A 20,847-nucleotide genomic window follows, 5' to 3' on the forward strand; every position below is an offset into this window, starting at 1 on the left:
GTAAACAACATTGTAGGGTTCTGACTTTTGATCCAGTCTGCTATCTGCCTCCTTTTTATGGGGAGTTCATCCCATTCACATTTACGTTAGAATTACTAAATCTGTTTCCTGCCATCCTAATAACCCCCAGATTGTGCTTTAGCTTATTCTTGCCTCCCAGCCCTCTTTCCCTTTTAAACTTATGTACCCCTCTTGTATCGATACTTATCCTCTTTATATCCTCCCTCCCCACTTTGAATCTTTCCCCTTCCTTCCTTATTACTCTTTTCTTTTCCTTTTCCTCTCCCCGTTTTTAATGGTGCAGAGAGAATTTTCTCTAAAACAAATGTCAATTATTTTTTCTTTGAGCCAACTCTGATGAGCGTAAGATTCACACAATGTTCCTCCCCCTCTATAAATTCCCTCAGATATGATAAGTTTCCTTAGCCTCTTTGTGGGATGTGGTTTCCCTCTTTTTCCCTCCTTCCCACCTTATTCTGCCATCATCCTTTTCCATATCTCTTCCCTTTTATGTTATATGCAGTACAATCAAGATTTTGCTGTATTCTTTTTGTATATCACAACAGAATACATTCTCAAGAGTTATTTTTACCTTTCTGCATCTCTTGGTTCTATTCTTGGAGATCAAATTTTTTGTTTAATTCTGGTTTTCTTCAGAAACAAATGGAATTCATTTGTTTCATTAAATGTCCATCTTCTTCCCTGGAAGAAAATGCTCAGCTTACTGGGTAGTTTATTCTTGGCTGCATCCCAAGTTCTTGTGCCTTTGAATATCATAGTTCAGGCCCTTCTTTCCTTTAATGTAGAGGCAGCCTGGATCTTGGCGTGATCATTATTATGGACTCAGTATTTAAATAAGTTGTTTTTGGACTGCTTTTTGCTTAATTATTTTTCCTTAATCTGATAGTTCTGAAATTTTGCCACAATTATTCCTTAGGTTTTTACTTTTGGTTTTTTCAGAGGTGTTCTTTGATGAATTCTTTCAATATCGCTATTTTTTACCTTTGATTCTATTACTATCCTCGGCAGTCTACTTTTTGATGATTGTCTTGTAAAAGTTGTATCTTAGGTCTTTTTCATCATAGTTTTCGATAGTCAATAATCCTCAGATTTCTCTCCTAGAATCTATTTTCCAAGTCTGTCATTTTTCAAGTAGATAATTCATGGTTTTTAGTTTGTCATTTTTGTTTTGTTGATTGATTCTTGCTGTCTCAATGCTCATTAGTTTCAATTTGTTCAGTTTAATTTTTAAAGAATTATTTTCTTCATTAGCTTTTTTACTTCTTTCTGTATATGTCAATTGAGTTTTTTAATGTCATTGTTTTGGTCTGTAGGATTTTTTCCATTTCATTATTCTTTTTCTTTAGTGATTATGTCTTCTTTCAATTCACAGATCCTACTGTAAAGCGTGTACTTTGTCTTTTCAATTCCTGGATCCTAGCGTTTCTTGACGTTCTTTGTCTTTCATCAATGTCCGAATCCTACTTCATCTTAGTAGTGTCTTTATTTTCGGAGAGTTCTAGGCAAGTTACTTCTCCAGGAGTTTTTGACTTGTCAATTCGTATTTCAGGAAGTTGTTGCTCTCTATGAAGGCTTCATGACTTTCCCTTCAACCCAGTATCTTGCCTAACTCATCTGCTTTGAGTGACTTCAATGGTCTCCTGTAGAGGCATTATGTAAGGCGAGAAGTCTTGATGGCGATTTGCTGATCATTATGCCGCAAGGATCTCTTCAGGTTAGCTGCTGAGCCTGCTCTTGCTTCTGCATGCAAGAGCTCGCTCGGACTTCTTTTCGATCTTCTGTGATTCGATTTGAAAATCCTTTAGGGGTGGTCTCCTCAGGCAGGGGTTACCTGAGCTTCCTACTGCAGAGCTAGGGCAGAGATGTGAAACTGTTTCACGCTCGAGGTATGAGGAGTGCTGTGAGCTGAGATTTTCCTTCCTGCCAGGCGATGCATTCCAGCACTGGCTGAGCTATCAAACTACTTATAGGGCTGAGTGGGTTAGCGATTGTCCTGGCTAGAGATTAAGAGGTGAGTTGTCTACTTCAGGCCAACCTCTTGTGGGACTGTAGCTATTTGAGCTGACCTATGGATACGACCCAGAACAGCAGACTACGAACGTCCCGAGCTCTCCAGTGTCTCTGCCACAATCAAATCGCCTGGAAAAGCTTATGGCCCAGCAGCTCACACTTAAGATTGGAGGCATTAGAACTCAGGTGTGTCCTCCTGCCTGCAGGATCACAACTGCAAGAAAAGCCCTGTACTGGGTTGGGGCTGCAGAGCTTGTGCATGAGATCTGCACTTCACCTGTTGAGACTCTCCTAGGAACCTAATTCTACTCAAGACTAGATGCACAGATCATACCCACTGATAAGCTCCGTAACAAAATCACTATTTTGGAAATCAAAGATCTGAAGATATTTCTTACCGGTGTACACGGCAATTAGTTCATACTAGATACTTATCTTACATGTGTAGCAGTCAAGCTATTTTTCTGAGGAACTCGATATAATTGATAAAAGGTGTAAGTAGAAGAGCTTAGAAAGTCTAAGTTGTACTTCTCTGCATCTTAGCTCCCCATTGCATACAAATATTATCTGTTCTATTTACAATATAAATATATACAAATTCCTTAAGAACTGGATGTGTCCTCATTTCATGAACAAATGAAAAACTTCTAATTCCCCAAAACATATATAATACATAACTCTATCTATGTGACTAGATATTAATAAAGACATAACTCTTAGAATATCATCGAAATATATTGAAATAAAGTATGATCCTGAATGATCACTAATATCAGAAAATCAGAAGATTATGAAATAATCTACCTGTACTAGTGAATACATTGCAATTTAAAAGTTTAGAATATTGCCTAGAGAGCACATACATCCCCATACTCCCACTAAACTTCCAGATCATATTTATTAAAATGAAAGTATAAGAATGAACAATACATAAATCAAAAGTGTAGTAAAAGTGAATAACATACAGGAAATAGATAACACTTTTGGGAAACTAAATAATACTGTCAAAGATATATGTTAATAGCTCTTTACTTAAAGGCCCAATTTCCAACTACAAATTCTCTTAATGTTCATCATCAAAATGACACTATGTTCATGGAACCACATAATTTCTGAAAAATCCTTAATAGACTAGAGAGCAATAGACAGACTCAAGATTTAAAAGTGATGATGCTGCATATTATTAAAGACTTATTCTATGATAAGTGTTACATAGACATAGCACATGATATCCCTGAACTATATATAGCCTCATATTGTAGTCAGAATGATTAAGTTAAACAATGGTACTGATGACTATCAGATTATCACAGTATCTATAATTATATAATATATTAAAAGATTACAAAGCCTTCCTAGATATAAAACTTATGATAATTTTTTAAATATGTATAAGAGCTATATAATGAAGATAAAAATATCATCAAAACAGCTCATGTAGTCTGTACAATGGAGAATTATATTTCATTACAGGATATGACATATGAATATATTCATTATGATAATACCTATACTGTGTTTAGTGTATGATGAAATACATTGTATCCTTACCTCTCCACTAAAAATTCCAGCTCATCTTTCTTATGCATCAAAATTGACAAGCAATTGACACAGGGATCTCAAGATGAAGGCAAGGTTAGGTAAATGCAAATAAATAAGGAAAGCTTGAGATACAGGTTTGGTGATGGATTATGTGTCCATTATTAAAGGGCTTGATAGCCTTGGATAACTTAGATAGACCAGGTTAGCAACTAAGTGATAACCCTTTTCATTATACTACCTCACAAAAATCATTTATTAAAACAAAGAAGGATTGAGATTTGAAACAATAAAAGAGGTAACCTGATGACTGGAAGGTCAGATTGTTGAAGTAGAAGATGCTGTATAAATGTTATGCTTAAAAGATACATTTACTCTATGTATAAAACAAGTATATATTTTTTATTTTTTTATATATGACAGATAATGTATGCATATATATGTACAATTTACTATTATTTTATTTTCATCATATTATTTATCTTGTCTTATCACATCATTATATATTGTTATTGATAATTTATATATATATTATATATATATTCCCTCCCCTAGTGTAATTGTATCATAACCTTTTAGTTGTATGACTAGATAATAACATCACTATCACTACTCACAGAAACATACATATTATCTGCCCATTAAATTCTTATATTTATTTAAAAATATAATACTGAAGTATATGACTTAAGTGTAACAACTTAAGAGGACAGATGAACACATTTATGTATCTTATCATGTTAGCATACTTTTATACTAAAAATTCAAAGATGGAAGGAGCAAGATTTCATGGTGGTTGGAATGTTACTTTTGGGGTCAGACATTTTATTTGAATTCTATCTCAGACTTCCGAGCTATGTGGCCTTAAGCAAGTCATTTACTATTCAAAAAATAAATACATTGTAAAAAGTATAAATGTGTGTTTACATACATATTTTAACATAAATGTATCTACATACACATTCACATATACACACTGAAAATGCTATCAATCATGTTTGTATTTCTTAGTCTAAAGAAATAATATAATGATGATAACTTCTAGAAGTTGAGAAGATATTCATAAAAATTTATTTAGTTATCAATTAATGAATTAATACTACTGAATGAGAGTATTATATTCATAAAATAAATCATTAACTTAGAAATATGAATAGTAATATATTATTAATAAAATATTATTTTATACATATTATGTATAAAGTAACCTTGTTACTATTAGTTTTTGATTACTGAAAAGATATTTTCCATTTCAAGTTTCCACTTAATTTATATCATATCATTTTCTCTTCATTAATTCTTATCATATATGTCTCCTAGCCACCCATGCCTTTACTTTACCTTAAGATTAGATAAATATGAATGAAAATGAGTAGGTCTTCTTTAAATCTTAAGATTCTTAAATTCTAGTTCCATTCTTAGTAATACCAAGAACAGATATTCTCAATCTTTTCTTCTGGGCAGTTTCCATTAATTTGGAAGGGAGCCAAAATACCCATCTATGATGGGATAGAAGATTCAGGATTGAATAATTTCAGCTGCCCTTTCCCTTTTCCCTCCCTCTTCTTTTTCTTTTCTTCTCTCTCTCTCTCTCTCTCTCTCTCTCTCTCTCTCTCTCTCTCTCTCTCTCTCTTTCTCCTCCCTCTCTTTCTCTCTCCCTCCCATCTCTTTTTACTCCCTCCTTCCTCTTTTCTTCCCTCTGTACTCCGAACAATTGCAAATAAGCATAGATAAAGTCTTCAGTCTGTCTTTATAAGAACTTCTAATTCTAATACACTCAATTTTCAAAGCTACTGACAAAATTTTCTTTAAAATCTCCAATAGTATTTCTCAAAAAAATCCTGAGACTTATGTTGCCAAATATGTTAAGAAAGATTTATTGATCTAATATTGTGATTTAGTTTCCTTTCAAATATATCATCAAAATTCCATAGATGCTGGGCTAAGCTATAAATTACTTCTGTTATCAGTACTTACTATAGTAGTTGGAACATTTAAAACTCCTTATTCCTTCTCAGCACCAGTTGGTATCACTGAAACCACAAAATTAATCTCAGATCAGATTATACTGCATAATCTCTGGCAATGGATGATCATCCTACTATGCATAGAACTCTGGGCCTTCTCTCCTTGGCTGCAAACAGTATTCTTGATTTCAAGTCCAAAGACCAGGACACAGTACAGAATGTAAACAAAGTGCAGAACAAAGCTTCCACATTTCCTCTTCCAAATTCTCTTGCTCATGTATAATGTCTCAAATAATGCAATGGTCTTTGTGATTCCTATCTTGGAATGGGTCTCTGGGTCCACTGTTACCTCAGAGTTCTTGAGTCAGGAAGTATTAGAATACTTGCCAAATCATTCCCATTCCCAGGAAAGGTATTAATATTGGTGATATGCTGAACATACATCTGAATATGATAAATACAGTATAATGATCTGAGATAAACAATCAGATCCAGAATCTGGATTCTTATTGGAAAATATGTTAAAAACAAAAATCAATAGGAAACATGAAACTGGTGGACTGAGGCCAAAGATTAAGGAAGTTATAAATTCAGCACTGGGGTTAAAGCAGAAAGACTTGAATTGAAATTCTCACTAACATTTACTGCACGTGAGATTCTCACCAAATCACTTAACTTCTCTAGGTATCAATTAACTCTCTGAAACCATAAATTTTAGAAGGACTCTCATCTGGTAGTTTCTCATACCATTATAATATGTCAAGGCCAATCCTTAAAACATTTAAAACATTATGATGTTTTTGTGTTTTTGCTTTTTGGCTAAGGAAACCAAATTTAATACAAAGACATAAAGATGCTATGAGAAATATAGTGTTCTGCTTTTTCTTAGAAGGGTTAAAATAAATAATCAATGAGTTAAAGCCAAAGATTTCAAAGAGAACATGAAATCAAAAAAACTTTGAATGTAGAGAAAGGGCCTTTAAAGCCATCTCTTCATAGCCTCCTAATGAATGCAGGAATTTTCTGAATGATCCTGTTTCATTGTTTCAACATTTCAAGTGATTTGGCATGCCATACTGTAAAGGATGTCATATTCCATTTCTGAACCATTCAAATTGTTAGAAAATTCTTTAAACTGAGTCCTTTTCTACCTTTCTATAACTTTCATATCATAGTTCAATCTATTTAAAACATATTCTCATTTACATGAAATAAGAACACCTTTCTGTCTTTGCCTGCATACGTAAGATAGACCTTAGTAGAAGATACTATTTATGAAAAAAAAAAAATAACAGTCGCTAGTTATAGACTATTTTTCCTAAAACTTTACTTGTGATTCTATTGGTACAAGAAGCTCCCAAGAAGGAAACACTCATTATCAATGTTAATCAGCACCTGCTCTTTAATTCATAATCTTACTGAGTGACTCAATGACATTGAGAGGATGAATGACTTACCCTGATCAGAAAATCTGAATGTATTAGGAGAATGACTTGAAGCAGAATTCCATATGAAATCCTATATCAACTATCAAGTTCCTAAGCCATAATGTTTTTCTAATCTATTAAAATGTTATCAGTACTAATGAATGTAAACATGCCCTTACAGGAATTCATAGAATCAGATCAAAAACTGAAGGAAATCCCACAGGCCATCTTTTCCAGTCACTTTTTTTTTTTTTTTTTTTAAGATAAAGGGAGATTGATTGAAGCACCACACAAGCACCAAGTATTAGGTAAATTTGTTATCAGAGCAAATTTGCTTTACACTTCCCAGAGATTCTTATCTATCTCTAGCCTCTAACTACTCCAAAAGGAGATGATCACAGCTCTATATCTTATGAAGCTGACTCATCTTACCTTTTATAAATTATCTTCAAACCTATTAATTTTGTTTGTCTTTAAAGTACAAGTTCAGGGATTTAAAGAAATATAAGTATGCTATAAATTAAGACAAAACAAATATAGTGCAAAACATAGCACTGATGTCAGTGTAAGCATAAACATGAAAAACAACTTAGGAAAATCATTGGTAGTCTTTAGATTACCATAGTTGCCTGTGGACTCAAAAAAGCATAACCTTAGATAATATTCTGTTGTTAAATTAAAAGTAGTGACTTGCCTATTCCCCCCAAATATCTTTAATTGATTACGATATCTAAATCAATAGAAAAGGGACATTAAAAGAGACACTGGATGTTTCTATGTTCAAAGAAGCAGAAAAATAGATGCTGCTAGATAATTATGATGGGTTATTTACTATAGCTGAACACTAAATTTAGGACCTACTTTCCTGAAAGCTGAGGCAAAAAGAGCTGAGGTGGGGAGAAGATGCTTGATTATATAGCTTAATTATATATTATATTGCTATATAAGGAAGAGTTATATGGAAGAGGCAAATGTTTTCCTGGAAGTGATAGCCTTCACCTATTGAGAACAACTAGGAAGAAAGTTTTAAGATAAGGAGATAAGAAGCAGATATATACGTATCCATCCATGTTCAGTGGCCATTTTATGTTGTTCTCTCCCTTTCCTACTGACTTCTTTTCACATTAGTTTTTGACAAGATTGAAGACCTTTCTATAAAGTTTAAAAATTAATCTACTTCCACCCTTAATTCATACTAACTGGAAATATTCTTATTTTTCTGCCAGTGTTTCACTGGCGGGAAGTTCAACTGTGAATTTTCAAACAAAGCTAGATTCTTTAATAGAAGCTCAATAAAGGATAGCTTGGGTTTAATATTTTAAAAGCCAGGATTAAAATTAAATGAATGCCTGGTGCGACTGATCAATGGACAACACATGATTATGAGTGATAATATTAAATTCTCTAAAATGTTCTGAAATATAATTGAGCACCTGGAGGGAAACTTAAATAGGAAATATCTCTTTGATAGAGAGATTACCAAAAGCAGAAATAACAATAATAACAGTTTGTATTCTCAGAGCAACTGTCTTTCAAACACCAACTGCTTTACAAACAATGGCTCTGATTCTTTTAGTAAAGAAAAATAAAAACGTTCCCATTTTATGGCAACTTAAAGATGTGATAATTATTTCAAAACACTCTACTGGCACCATGAAGATTATCCACATGACTTGAAAGAGCTACTACCCCTCCTAATAGTAAGCCATTGAATGAATTTCTTTTCAAATGAATAATCAAGTATTTTATCTCATAACTTTTCTCTCCCAGATATATTTTACTATCAGCTGCATCACCACTACCACATTACACACATATACATACACACACATTTTATATATATATATAGATATATGTATACACACACATACACATACATACATGTAGACACACATGTGCATATATATATTTTAAACAGATCTTTTTATACATATATATAGGTATGTATATATATGGGTTGCAATTATATAAATATAAGATATATACATAGATATACACACACAAATATATATGTATATGCACAAATACATGCATACATATACATATATACATACACACACATAAATACTTCCTAAGGTTGTTATACTCAACTGGCACTCTATATAGAAAGGACTACTTTGTGAATTATGGTAAGATGATGATGACATCCTAACTTTCTCAATGACTTAAACATCTGAATGAAGATCATCTACTCTTTTCCTAAGATCTGTGGCAAATTAACTATTTATAATTTCTATTATTTTAACATAATCCCTCAGTCTCCCCCAACTTAACCAAATTTCCATTGAGTCTTCATCACTGCTTAGCAGTGGTCCATGGGCATTTTTTCCTATTTTATCATCCAATACAAGTATTTTGATATTTTGTTTTATGCCCTAATATCTTCAACCATTTTTTCTCTTTCATTCTCTCTTTAAGCCATCTGCATCCAGAAAGAGGACCATGGAGACTGAATGTGGATCACCACACAGTATTTTCACCATTTTTGTTATTTTTTGCTTGCTTTTTTTCTTTTTTCATTTTTTTCCTTTTTGATCTTATTTTTCTTGTGCAGCATGATAAATGTGGAAATATGCTTAGTAAAATTGCACATGTTTAACATATATTGAATTACTTGCTGTCTAGAGAAGGAGCTGGGGGAAGGGAGGAAGAAAAATTTGGAACACAAGGTTTTGTAAAGGTGGATGTTGAAAACTATCTTTGCATATATTTTGAAAATAAAAAGCAATTATTAAAAATATTCTCTTTCTACACTCATATTGATGACCTGCATCTAATCTCACTGAGAATAAGACCCCATGAAGTTATAAACAGAAAGCAAAGACTTAGTGCCTTAACTTTGATGTTTTAGAATAAACATTGGCCTAATTATCCTTCTCCCCATTAAATTTAACTTAAAAATCACAACATAAGGTTCTACTACATTTCAGGCACTGATAAAAATCATTGGGAAAAATTAGAAAAAAAAGAACCCCTTTTCTTAAAGGAAATTGCAACCAAGGAAACTGCTTATAATGCAACTTGAATGAGCCTAGAATAGATGCTAGCTAAAATGGAATTAGATGTTATTTTACAGAGATAATTTTGCTTAACGAGAACACATAGAGTAAACATTTGTCAGATGTTTATGATGAATGCTTTAGACTTTCTATCCCTACTATCTCCAATACTTAGCATAGTGCCAGGTACATAGGAAATCTTTTAATAAATGCTTATTGATTGACTGTGTAAATAACATTATATTTAGATAACATGTATTGATCTTTTCTTCTATTGCTGCCTTTATGACCCTGACAAATCATTAAATGTCTCTAGGTCTCAGTTTCCTCATTTGTGTAATGATGGGGTTATACAGTGTTTGCTGTTTAACAACTCTAGGAGAAATGTCAGAAGCACAGCAGAGATCGGTATGTATTCATAGATATAATGAAAATTGCCGGAATAAATTCACCAATACTATACTCCAATTTTGGGAGAATGAAGAACACTCTCACACTTCCCATTTGCCAATAGACTGAAGCAGGACTGTGCTTCATCTTTAGCATGATTTTTTTCCCTGCAGATGTCTTCAATGAGGATGACAACTGTGTCAAGGTCAAATATCATAAACTGTAAAATATTTAACTTGAAAAGGTAACCAAATCCAAGACCAAAATAGAGGGAGAGTTGGTATGTGACTTGGTGTTTGTAGATGATCATGCATTCAATGAAGCCTCTGAGCCTGAGATACAACAGAGTAGGAATCAATTTTCTGATTCTTGGAATAATTTTTATCTAACAATTAACACCAAGAAAACAGATGTTTTCTATCAGCCACTATTCACACATGGAAGCATTGGTTGTAGCAAATGGAAAAGTTTTGAATGTTGTGTATAATATATTCAGTTACCTTGGCAGTATTCTTTCCAAGAACTAGACAGAAGATGATAATTGTCAGAGCTAGCTCAGTGTTGGGAAGGCTCCAAAGGAAAAATGCGGGAGAAAAAGTATTAATCTACCTCTCAAACTGAAGTTCTACAAAGCCATTTTGTTGACTTCATTGTTATGTGTCTCTGAAATGTGGACAGTATTAACAGTGTCATGCCAGGAAATTGAATCATTTAAATCATCGAGTCTTTTCATTTGAATTGTCTTAGGAAGATTCTGAAGATCATCTAGTAAAATAAGATAGTGGACATTAAGAACCTTACTTCAGATTAACTGCCAAAAATTCAAACTAATACTGAAAGCACAAATCCAAGGAACTGGCCATCTTGCACAAATATCAAAATTATGTTTGCCTAAAATACTGTTTTACAGAAAACTTCCCCAAGGCAAGAACTCTCATGGAGTTCAGAAGAAGCAACATAAGTGTACTCTCAAGATTTCTCTGATGAACTTTGGAAATCATTGGCACAGAACAACTCACACACAGAAAGACATGCTCTCATCAAAGAAAGTGTGCTATATGACCAAAACAAAATTGTGATAGCTCAAAAACAAAGGGAGATGTATAAATTTAAAGACTACTCCAAGGGTTTATGTAGATTATTTGTCCCTAATCTGTGATAGAGTGTGGTCACATTTTACACTGACACCAATATGCCAATTTAATTTTGGCTCTGAGAATGAAGAACAAAAAATCAAATGATGGGGTTGGATCATCTGAAATCCAGCTTTAGATTTTTTGATTCAATATACAACATACATGGTTAATCATCTTTTAGGTCTTGCTTTCATTATAGGGGAGTTGAAGGTGAGTGAGAAAAATAGAGTACTAACATTTAAGAGAACTAATTCTACCTTTACATAACTCTAATTGTGATGATATCCTTTCTCCTGCTATATTTGCTGAAATTCCCCATCTATTCCTTGCATTTTTGCCATGTGAGAGCCAATCTTTTTAATGCCAATTTCTACTAGCTAACCTTGAAGTATCACTTAACTTCTAGTCCTACCTTTGCACATCTATAAAATGAGATTACCTGAACTAGATGACCTCTAAAATTCCATCCAGATCTAAAACCTGATCCAAATTCTGATCTTAATCTTTCAGATAGTCATTCTAAACTTGAAAACGGCTAAGTTAAAAAGTTCACCAGAATCATTTCCTTCATTCCTCAAACAAAACATTTATTAAGCACTCACTTTATTCTAGGCACTGTGCTAAGCACAGGGGGATACATAAAGAGGCAAAAGATGGCCCTTGTTCTCATGGAATTTACAGTCTAACAGGATCAAAGCCTTTCACCACTGTGAACTTCTGTCAATGCTCACTAGTTTTTCTATTCTCTTTCTAAAATATGAGCAAGAATTGAAGTGAATATTCTATGCAGAATTATTCTTAATTATCAGTTAAAGATGTATGACATAAAATAATCAATTAGCTCCTTGGGATTACACAATTTTCATTGATTTGGGTCCTTTCTTGAGTTACATTATCCTCTTTCCCTAGGTAATCTTACATCAGGGAACAGAATTTTCCTAATTTTGTCACTTGATTTATATGATTAAACTTCAAAATAAGAATCTTTCAAGTCTTGGCTATGGCGATTTTGATAAATGAGATCAGGAAGCATATCTACCTTAGCTATTATATACTCATTAATATAAAAAAAGATGTAGAAAGTTTAACAATATCTTTATTTCTGGATCTCTTCTACAAATCATGCTTATTTTTCTCTGTTTTAAAGGTTATTTGTACTAAATTTCAACTTCAGAAATCATATTTAAATTCTTAACAATGAGTCAAAGCCACTTTTGGCCTATTCACTAGTCCCTCAGTTTTTTCTATTCTTTCTGAAAATACTCCCCACATTAAGTAGTAGGAAACAAATTCTGAGCAAAGGTCAAATGTGGCCTTTGCAGGATGCTAAGCTCCTCATATTTTGATCAGGGAATTTTTTTCATTTTTATCATGCTTATGACAAATACTCTTTCATCTAGTCCTTCAAAGTCCCTGTTCTCCAAGACTGCCTAAGGCCAGGCAAATTTAAATTGATATCTGGTAAAATGTTCTACATCAAGGGCAGGTAAGTGGTACAGTAGATAAAATTTTAGGCCTGGAGTCAGGAAGACTCATTTTCATGAGTTCAAATCTGGTCTCTGACACTTACTAGCAGTATTACTCTGGGCAAATAGCATGACTGACTGCCTCAGTTTCCTCACCTGTAAAAATGATTTGGAGAAGAAAATGGCAAGTTGATCCAATATCTTTGCCAAGGAAGCCACAAACAAGGTCACAAGGAATCAGATATGAATGAGAAGACCAAAAAAATGATAGATATATTGTTGGTAAGTCATTTTCTGGTAATTATTTCAAAGATCTGGGACTCCTAATGCTTTCTTAGCAGGATTGAAGCATTCTCTCATTGCAGAGGGCATTGATTTTTTTCCATTCCCTGCTATAAATAATACTGAAATTAACATGGCTAGTTTTGTTTAACAACAACTTTTTCAGTCTTACCATGTCTTATTATGCCCACACTCTGTCTTTTAATATCAGTTGCATTGATTGGTGCCAACATCAGAGATCTAGAAATAGTGTTAATTATGTGCAGCTGCATACACACAGCAAAGGGAACATGAAAAACTGGCTTCTTACTCACAATACAAGAAGCAATTAAAAAAGAAACTCTCTGCCATAAGGGGATAGTAAGCATTCACAAAACTTTTCCCAGAGTAACTATAAAAAGTAGGTCATGTCTAGAGTCTGGCAACCTCAACTTTCATTCTGTATCATCTAAAAAGTCCATTCTTGTACCACATTGGCAAGAATTAAAACATATTTCCTTTTTTTCATTACAAGAGACACCATATTGCTTGGAAAGGTTCTTTGGTATAAACTGGTGGTCATAAGGCTTTAGAACAGAAAGCTAGCACTATCACAAGTGTCTGGAGACAAAGCAATTTGAAATTACTCATGAATGTTTTCAAGTACATATGTTTTCAAGAGCATGTGTCTAAGCACATATGTATGGGTCTATATATTCCACTTTGATTGACCAAACAAGGTATTGTGATGCTAGTGATAAATGCTGAGAAAGGAATATAAACCCATAAAACTTCAACTTTTAATACTCATTATTTGGTATCTTTGAACTTGAGCTTATAAGTACTGAATAAATGAACAACTAATGATATATAAGTTTTAAAAAAGATAATTGCCACTTACACTATTTGAGGTCTGTGTTTCTGATTCTTACTCTTTCAAGTAGACTCCTTTGTTCCTGATTTTCAAGATTTTGCAACTGGTGGAAAGGAAGAGGAAGGCAGAACATAATAGTATCTCCCTCATCTAAACAGATCCTCTTTTGCTCTTTCATACTCAGTTATTTAAAAGGGCAAAGAAAAATAGCTTGCTCACCAGCCCTGATGAGGAGAACCTGAGTTTAAATCTGGTCTCAGACACTTAACACTTCCTAGCTGTGTGACCCTAGGCAAGTCACTTAATCCAACTGCCTCAGCAAAAAAAAGAAAAAGAAAAAAAGAAAAGAAAAGAAAAGAAAAGAAAAGAAAAGAAAAGAAAAAATAATTTCCCCACAAACATAGTAGTCTTTTGGAAAATAGAAAACCATATACATGCATCAATCAATTATCATTTATTTAGCACCCCCTCTCTGCAAACACTGTATTAGGCATTAGAGATAGAGAAAAACTTAAAACAAATCCCCATTCCTAATAATTTTACATTTTAATAAGTACATACATAAAGACATGGGGCATAGCTGTTCTCATGTTCTCATGGGCATAGCTGAGTCAGTACCGATAACTACTGGAACATCAGTGCTAGAAAGTCAAAGGCCTACTGTAGAAGCTTTGGGAGGACAGACTGAGTCAGCTACATGATCCAATTCCTTTGATATGATGCCATACTTTGCCTCTTGATCCAGTAATGGCCTCCAGGCCTACAATTCTCATTCTTGCTTAGGTTCCTCTTCTTTGAATATCTAAAATCCCAAATAACTTTTGTTCAGCTTGGTCTTTTGACTACATAATGGCCCTGACTCCAAAGGATGCTACAGTGAGGTACCAATATACATGGTTCAGGAGGAGGGCAGTAGAGACAGATGGAAAACACAACTAGAGTTATATTAATATAGAAATGCCTAAAGTACCATATCTACAATGGGGTTTATCTTTTCTTGTCTCAGAAGCAGGCAGATTCATTTTTAAAAAGCTCAGGGTTAAATAGCTATCAGAAGATAAAAAAACAGGGGCTGTTTTCTGGGGAAAGAGGACAGAGATGAAGGGAAGAGAGCATACTAACTAATAAAGAAGACTGCCTACGAAGAAATAATATTTAATTTATATAAAGCATACCCATGTCAATGCAATCAGAGTTTTGAACTATGGAAGAATACAGACAAGCCATAATATTCTAGTCAAGAAAACTTTCTTCTGAAGTTATCCACAAATAATTGACTCTCTGTTCTTAAAAACAAAATTACTCAACATTTCCATTTATTATATCCCGTTTTGTAATTATATCCAATGGTCCATTCAAATAAAATACTAATGAAATATCAATCTCTTGGAAGTCATTATTTATTGAATACAGCTTATATAAAAATGAAAATAAAAACAGTACTTAGTTATTTTCAAGATCAGAAACAGAAAAAAAAGGAAATAAAATGGATTCACAGATCTTTAGCTTTTATCACATTAAGTATGCTTTTTTTCCATTTGGAAAAATATCTCAAGTGTAAGAGGCAGAAATAGGGTGATGGAAAAAAATTAATATCCACTCCAACCTGTATCCTATTTTGATGCTGAATAAATCAAGTGAGGTTTATCTTCTGAAATCAATTCAGTGGAAGCAGAAAAACTAAAATCATATAAAGTAGTCCTTTCATTTCCTTATCAGACCTATTACAAGATGAAAATTCCATTTTTTTTCTCATCCATCTCACAAATCACCAATAGCACAATACTAGGATATTTAGAAATTATTTAGAGAAATATAAGAGTTTTCAATGTAAATTTTAAGAATATATATTGGGTAGAATGACCCTAGGAAGGATCAACTCTAGAATTATAAATTAAAATAATTTTAAAGGGCCCTAAATACCCTCTCACCCAAATTCTATATTTTGCAGCTGAAGAGAGTTTGAGATCCAGAGAAGTAAAGTGATATACCAAAGGTCACAAAGTATTAGAGCTCAATTTCACTATAATCTATTCTCTTTTTTAACAAAAGGCCAATATTTTCTTATAACATATTGACTACCTTTAGATAATAGGTCAATATATTTCACACTGTCTATTGAAAATTCGCTATTTAAAGAGGCAGTTACAGAGAGTAATTGAGTTAAAGATGACTGGACTAAGAATTAGCAGGCCCAGATTTGGATCCCACTAATGAGACTTAATTTATATAATCTGCATCCAAATCCTTTAAACTCTTTGAGTTAGGTTCTTTATTGCAAAAATAAGGCCAATAATAATTATATAATTCAATTACTTTGTAAACTTCTAATATGTGCATCCATTATTATTGAGATTTTAAAAAATTAGTATCTGATTGACCTTTCAGGTTTTTTTCTATCATCTCAGATGAATTACTCTGGTGCTTCTAACTGTTTTACAATGGAAAACTGATTAAATAATATATATATATATATATATATATATATATATATATATATATCCCAAAAGGAGATATGAGAAGATATCTTCTCCCCCTATCTGTATTATTTAACAAAGTGGGGAGATCTATGCATATGGAACACTATGTAAAATGTCAGTGTTTTTGATCTATTGATCTTTTCCTCCCTAATATCCCCTATGTTTTATAATTTAAGAAAATGTCTTTGTTATAATAGGTAGGTCAATGAACAGGATAGAGGGAAAATGTCATAGTGGGAAAAACAAAAATGAAACTCTATTTTAACTAAGAGAACATATTTTTAAATATAGTTATGTCCCTTCTCATGACAAGTACTTAGCTATTTGGGTTAGGAAAAATGAAGTTGGGAAGCTGTGACGCTGATCAAATTATTTAATTTTCCTCATTTGTAAAATAAACAAAAAATAATATCTACTTCTCCAGGTTATTTGAGAATTAAGTAAAATCATGTGCCTAAAAGTAAATTGTTCATCACTTGCTTTCCAATTCAGAGAAGAAGAATTTTGTCTCTCCCAAAGTTGTCTCAACATTCTCCACTCCCTTTACACTTATGCATGCATATTTGACTCTTACATGCTATCTGGATACATGAGTAATTTATGCAGCTTATTTGAAAACAGCTGATGATGCTTTCCTCTGCAGGAATCAACCTTTCCCCTTCTCTTGTTTAGAATTATCTACATCTGCTTAGAGATGACTATTCCATGAAGAATAATAACTCAGCAGCAGTAGAAACTGTCCAGCTGTAGAAAATAGGCAGAGAAGAGAAGGGTAGCATCTACTACAAATAGGGAAACAAAGAAAATATATATCTAATACAAAAAGTTAGCATGTGCTTGAAGAAAGCCAAGAACAAAAATATTGAAAAAAATTCTTCACTTTTCCTGGATTCCTGAACTTTGTAGTCTGAACTAAGATTATGTATCTTTGTAATCCTTCCCAAACTGCACCAATCATTATCTGTTTTGAGCTCTATTTTAAATGAAGTTTACTACTCCTAGTCCAATATGCCTTATTACTGACACTGGCTTACTTCAAATTCTTTTGGCACCTCCTTGCATCAGAATCTCACAGCTGTGATTTTTTCACATTTCCAAACTTAGCTTTTCATTATTTTTAAAATTCTTTTATCTTGAAGGATATTAAAATCACAAATATTTAATTTTTATTGCTGCTCATTTTTAAGTTCCAAGGACCTCCGTTTCAATAACTATAAAATAAATATTTTGTAAAAGACTTCTTAACTGTTGTCTAGGCCTAGTTTTGATCTTGATTCTAAAATATCATTATCTTTGTCTATTATTCCTGAAATAGAAATAATCTATGATAGGATGATATCAATTCATATTTCTTTCCATTGAACTCTCAAGGTAATAATAAACATTGTATCAAACTCAGCTTTTGGCCTATTTTTTTCATGATTTATTTCATAATCTGTGAAAAAATCCCATAATAAAACTAGTTATCAAGTACTCGGTAGTTACTACAATCATGAATTACTAGGGGGAAAAACATGGTCCTGTAATGAATAAACAATGAATAAAAAGGTAGCAGTACTTATTGAATATTTCTAATTTCTAATTGTGATTAAAAAGTGCATCCAATTAATGACATTTACTTTAACACTGTTTACCTGTGTGTGAGCCTCCGGTGACTAATACAAATTGCTGTCTGAGGATTTCGGGCAATGCACACTTTATGGTGGCTACATTTCATCTTTAAGCACGGATCATTAGCCGGGTCTAAAGCTAAAAAAAAATGTAGAAAACACATTAATAATATTAATAATATATTTATCTAAAATGGATAGTTCAGCTCAAATAAAATAATTACAGGATTTAATTTCATTAAAGTCCTTGCTTTTGCTATGCACAGTTTTGTGATAGCTGAGATATATATAAAATCAGTCTGTGACCTCATGGAATATATATTCTGGGATATAGATATCATGTCAGTAGATTAAATTAAAATACAGCTATGAAGTTTAACTACAATTTTACTTTAAAAGTTGACTTTTTTTTTGTCCACAGGTGTTCAATGTCAACCACCTTTTTTACTTGAAAGTGAATTAATGCCTTTATCAGCAGAATGGAGAGGTACTGATCATCTGAAGTTTGCAAAAACCATTCATTTTATCAGTCAAAGCAAATTCTAGATCACTATTATTATGGAACAGAGTGCTATTCATTGCATTTTTAAGTCCAGAAAACCAAATGTATTTTTTTAAATTGGTCAATAATTTGTACAGAAGAATAGGTATTAAAACCTACATTTTACTGTTATAAAGAGAATAAATTGTACTGAAATCCTGTATACTTTTCCTCACCTTTTGTAAAACTATTCCATAGTAGAAAGAAAAGAGGAAGACTAAAGAATATACTTTAAAACATACTGACCCCATAGATTACATATTATTAATCTGGGACACCCAACTAAAACCATCAAATGAACAAGGCATGGTTTAAAACAGCCCACAGTGCATAAATATTTGCAATTTTCTCCATATGAAGGATTGGATTTTCCTTCAGATCAATAGGGAAATCAACCAGGCTTGCATATTTTTGCAGTTTTCAAAAATCAAGTTCAGATTTCATTCACTACACATATTCTCATTCATCAAGATGTTTCTGGCTGCTAGAGAATGAGTCACTTTCATTATGTGACTAATTTAAGAAGTTAGTGTCCCTTTGCCAGGAAGACTTAAATATAAAGTAAAGATAGATATTTAAAGATCAAAGATAATACATAAGTCAAATGCATATATGTGATATGTAAGATGTACATCTTTATACATACATAATATGTGTATTAGGTATAGTGAATATATAAACATATGTGCATACATCTATATGTATGTGGATAAACAGATGCATAAAATTTCCCTAGTAGAATTTCCAGTATAATAAGAGAAAATTATATATGCACAAAATATCCATAAATTATAGGACAAGAATTTCTGGGAAAAACAGAAAACTGCTAGGAAAAGAATTTATAGAAATATTTTGTGTCACATAGTATGATAAGCAGAAAATTAATGTATGATCTAAATAGCAGAGGTCACAGATAACCAGGGTAGTCAGGCAAGCTTCAAGACTCATTCTTTTTTTTTTTTCTTTCTAACATTTCTTTTTAAAAAAAAAAATTCTTTAATGTTTTTATTTAAAATAAATGCAAAATAAGAGAAAATAGAAAAAGGAAAATCCAAAAAAATTTTGTCATGTTCTCATCAAGGAAGATTCAAAATATGTAAGAATAAATTTCCATTTCAAGAAAGTAATATAATAATGGAAACCATTATATTCATAATTATCCATCTTTTCTTTGCTGCCTTGCAGATTTTCTTTTATTCTCTGCTGCATACTTTTTACTTTATTTTTTTTTTTGCTTTACTCCCCCAATAGTTAAGCACAGATACACATGCATACAAGCACATACCCACAGCCATACAAGCACATACCCACACCCATACCTACCAACCCTCCCGCAACCACACCCATGTGTATACATACAAAAACCATAAATATAACTACATACATACATGGACACATACATACATACAGCTAAAACAAAATTAATATGACACATAATGTAAACTTCTTTCTTGAACCTTTGACTTTGAGATCAATGATTACTACCTCGACTTTTTTTTTTTCTAATAAATTTTACTCCTGATCACTGTTAGTAGATTTGTGTGTATAATTTATTTCCTATCCCTGATAACTTTTACTTTAATTCTGTGCTTTAATTTCCCTTGCTATTACTTAACCTACCTGACATTTGTTTCATTCATTTCATCCCTTTCTTATTTTCTCCTTCACTCTACATCCCTTTCTCATTAATCTACACACTTGTGTAGACTTGTGTGACATATAGTCAACTATACACACACACACACACACACGCAGTGTGTGTATGCATTATTCCCTCTTTAACCTATTCCTGATCTAAATAGATTTTTGTTCTCTTCATTCATTTAATTCCTCTGTATTGATTCTTGCTCTCTCACCTCATCTGTATAGCATATTTACTATTTTTACATTTTCCTAGACAGTTTTGTTTTTTATTTTTTTATTTTTTTTATTAAAGACATTTTCTTTTATTATAGCTTTTTATTTACAAGATATATGTATGGGTAATTTTTTAGCATTGACAACTGCAAAATCTTTTGTTCTAATTTTTCCCCTCCTTCCCCCCAACCCCTCCCCCAGATGGCAGGTAGACCAATACATGTTAAATATGTTAAAGTATAAATTAAATTCAATATATGTATACATGT

The 20,847-nt window shown here is 32.5% G+C and overlaps 1 protein-coding gene across 5 annotated transcripts in view; it reads right to left on the reverse strand.

The window, feature by feature from the left end:
* SPOCK3 (SPARC (osteonectin), cwcv and kazal like domains proteoglycan 3) overlaps positions 1–20,847 on the reverse strand; it is a 653,697-nt gene that overhangs the window by 335,341 nt on the left and 297,509 nt on the right. For all 5 annotated transcript variants that reach the window (XM_031941447.1, XM_031941445.1, XM_031941446.1 and 2 more), the window contains one exon: positions 18,205–18,319. In XM_031941447.1, coding sequence (XP_031797307.1) covers positions 18,205–18,319 — 115 coding nt within the window. The remainder of the gene's footprint in view (positions 1–18,204; positions 18,320–20,847) is intronic.

This window comes from Sarcophilus harrisii, chromosome 6, assembly GCF_902635505.1.
Source record: "Sarcophilus harrisii chromosome 6, mSarHar1.11, whole genome shotgun sequence".
In the NCBI taxonomy this organism is placed as follows: domain Eukaryota; kingdom Metazoa; phylum Chordata; class Mammalia; order Dasyuromorphia; family Dasyuridae; genus Sarcophilus; species Sarcophilus harrisii.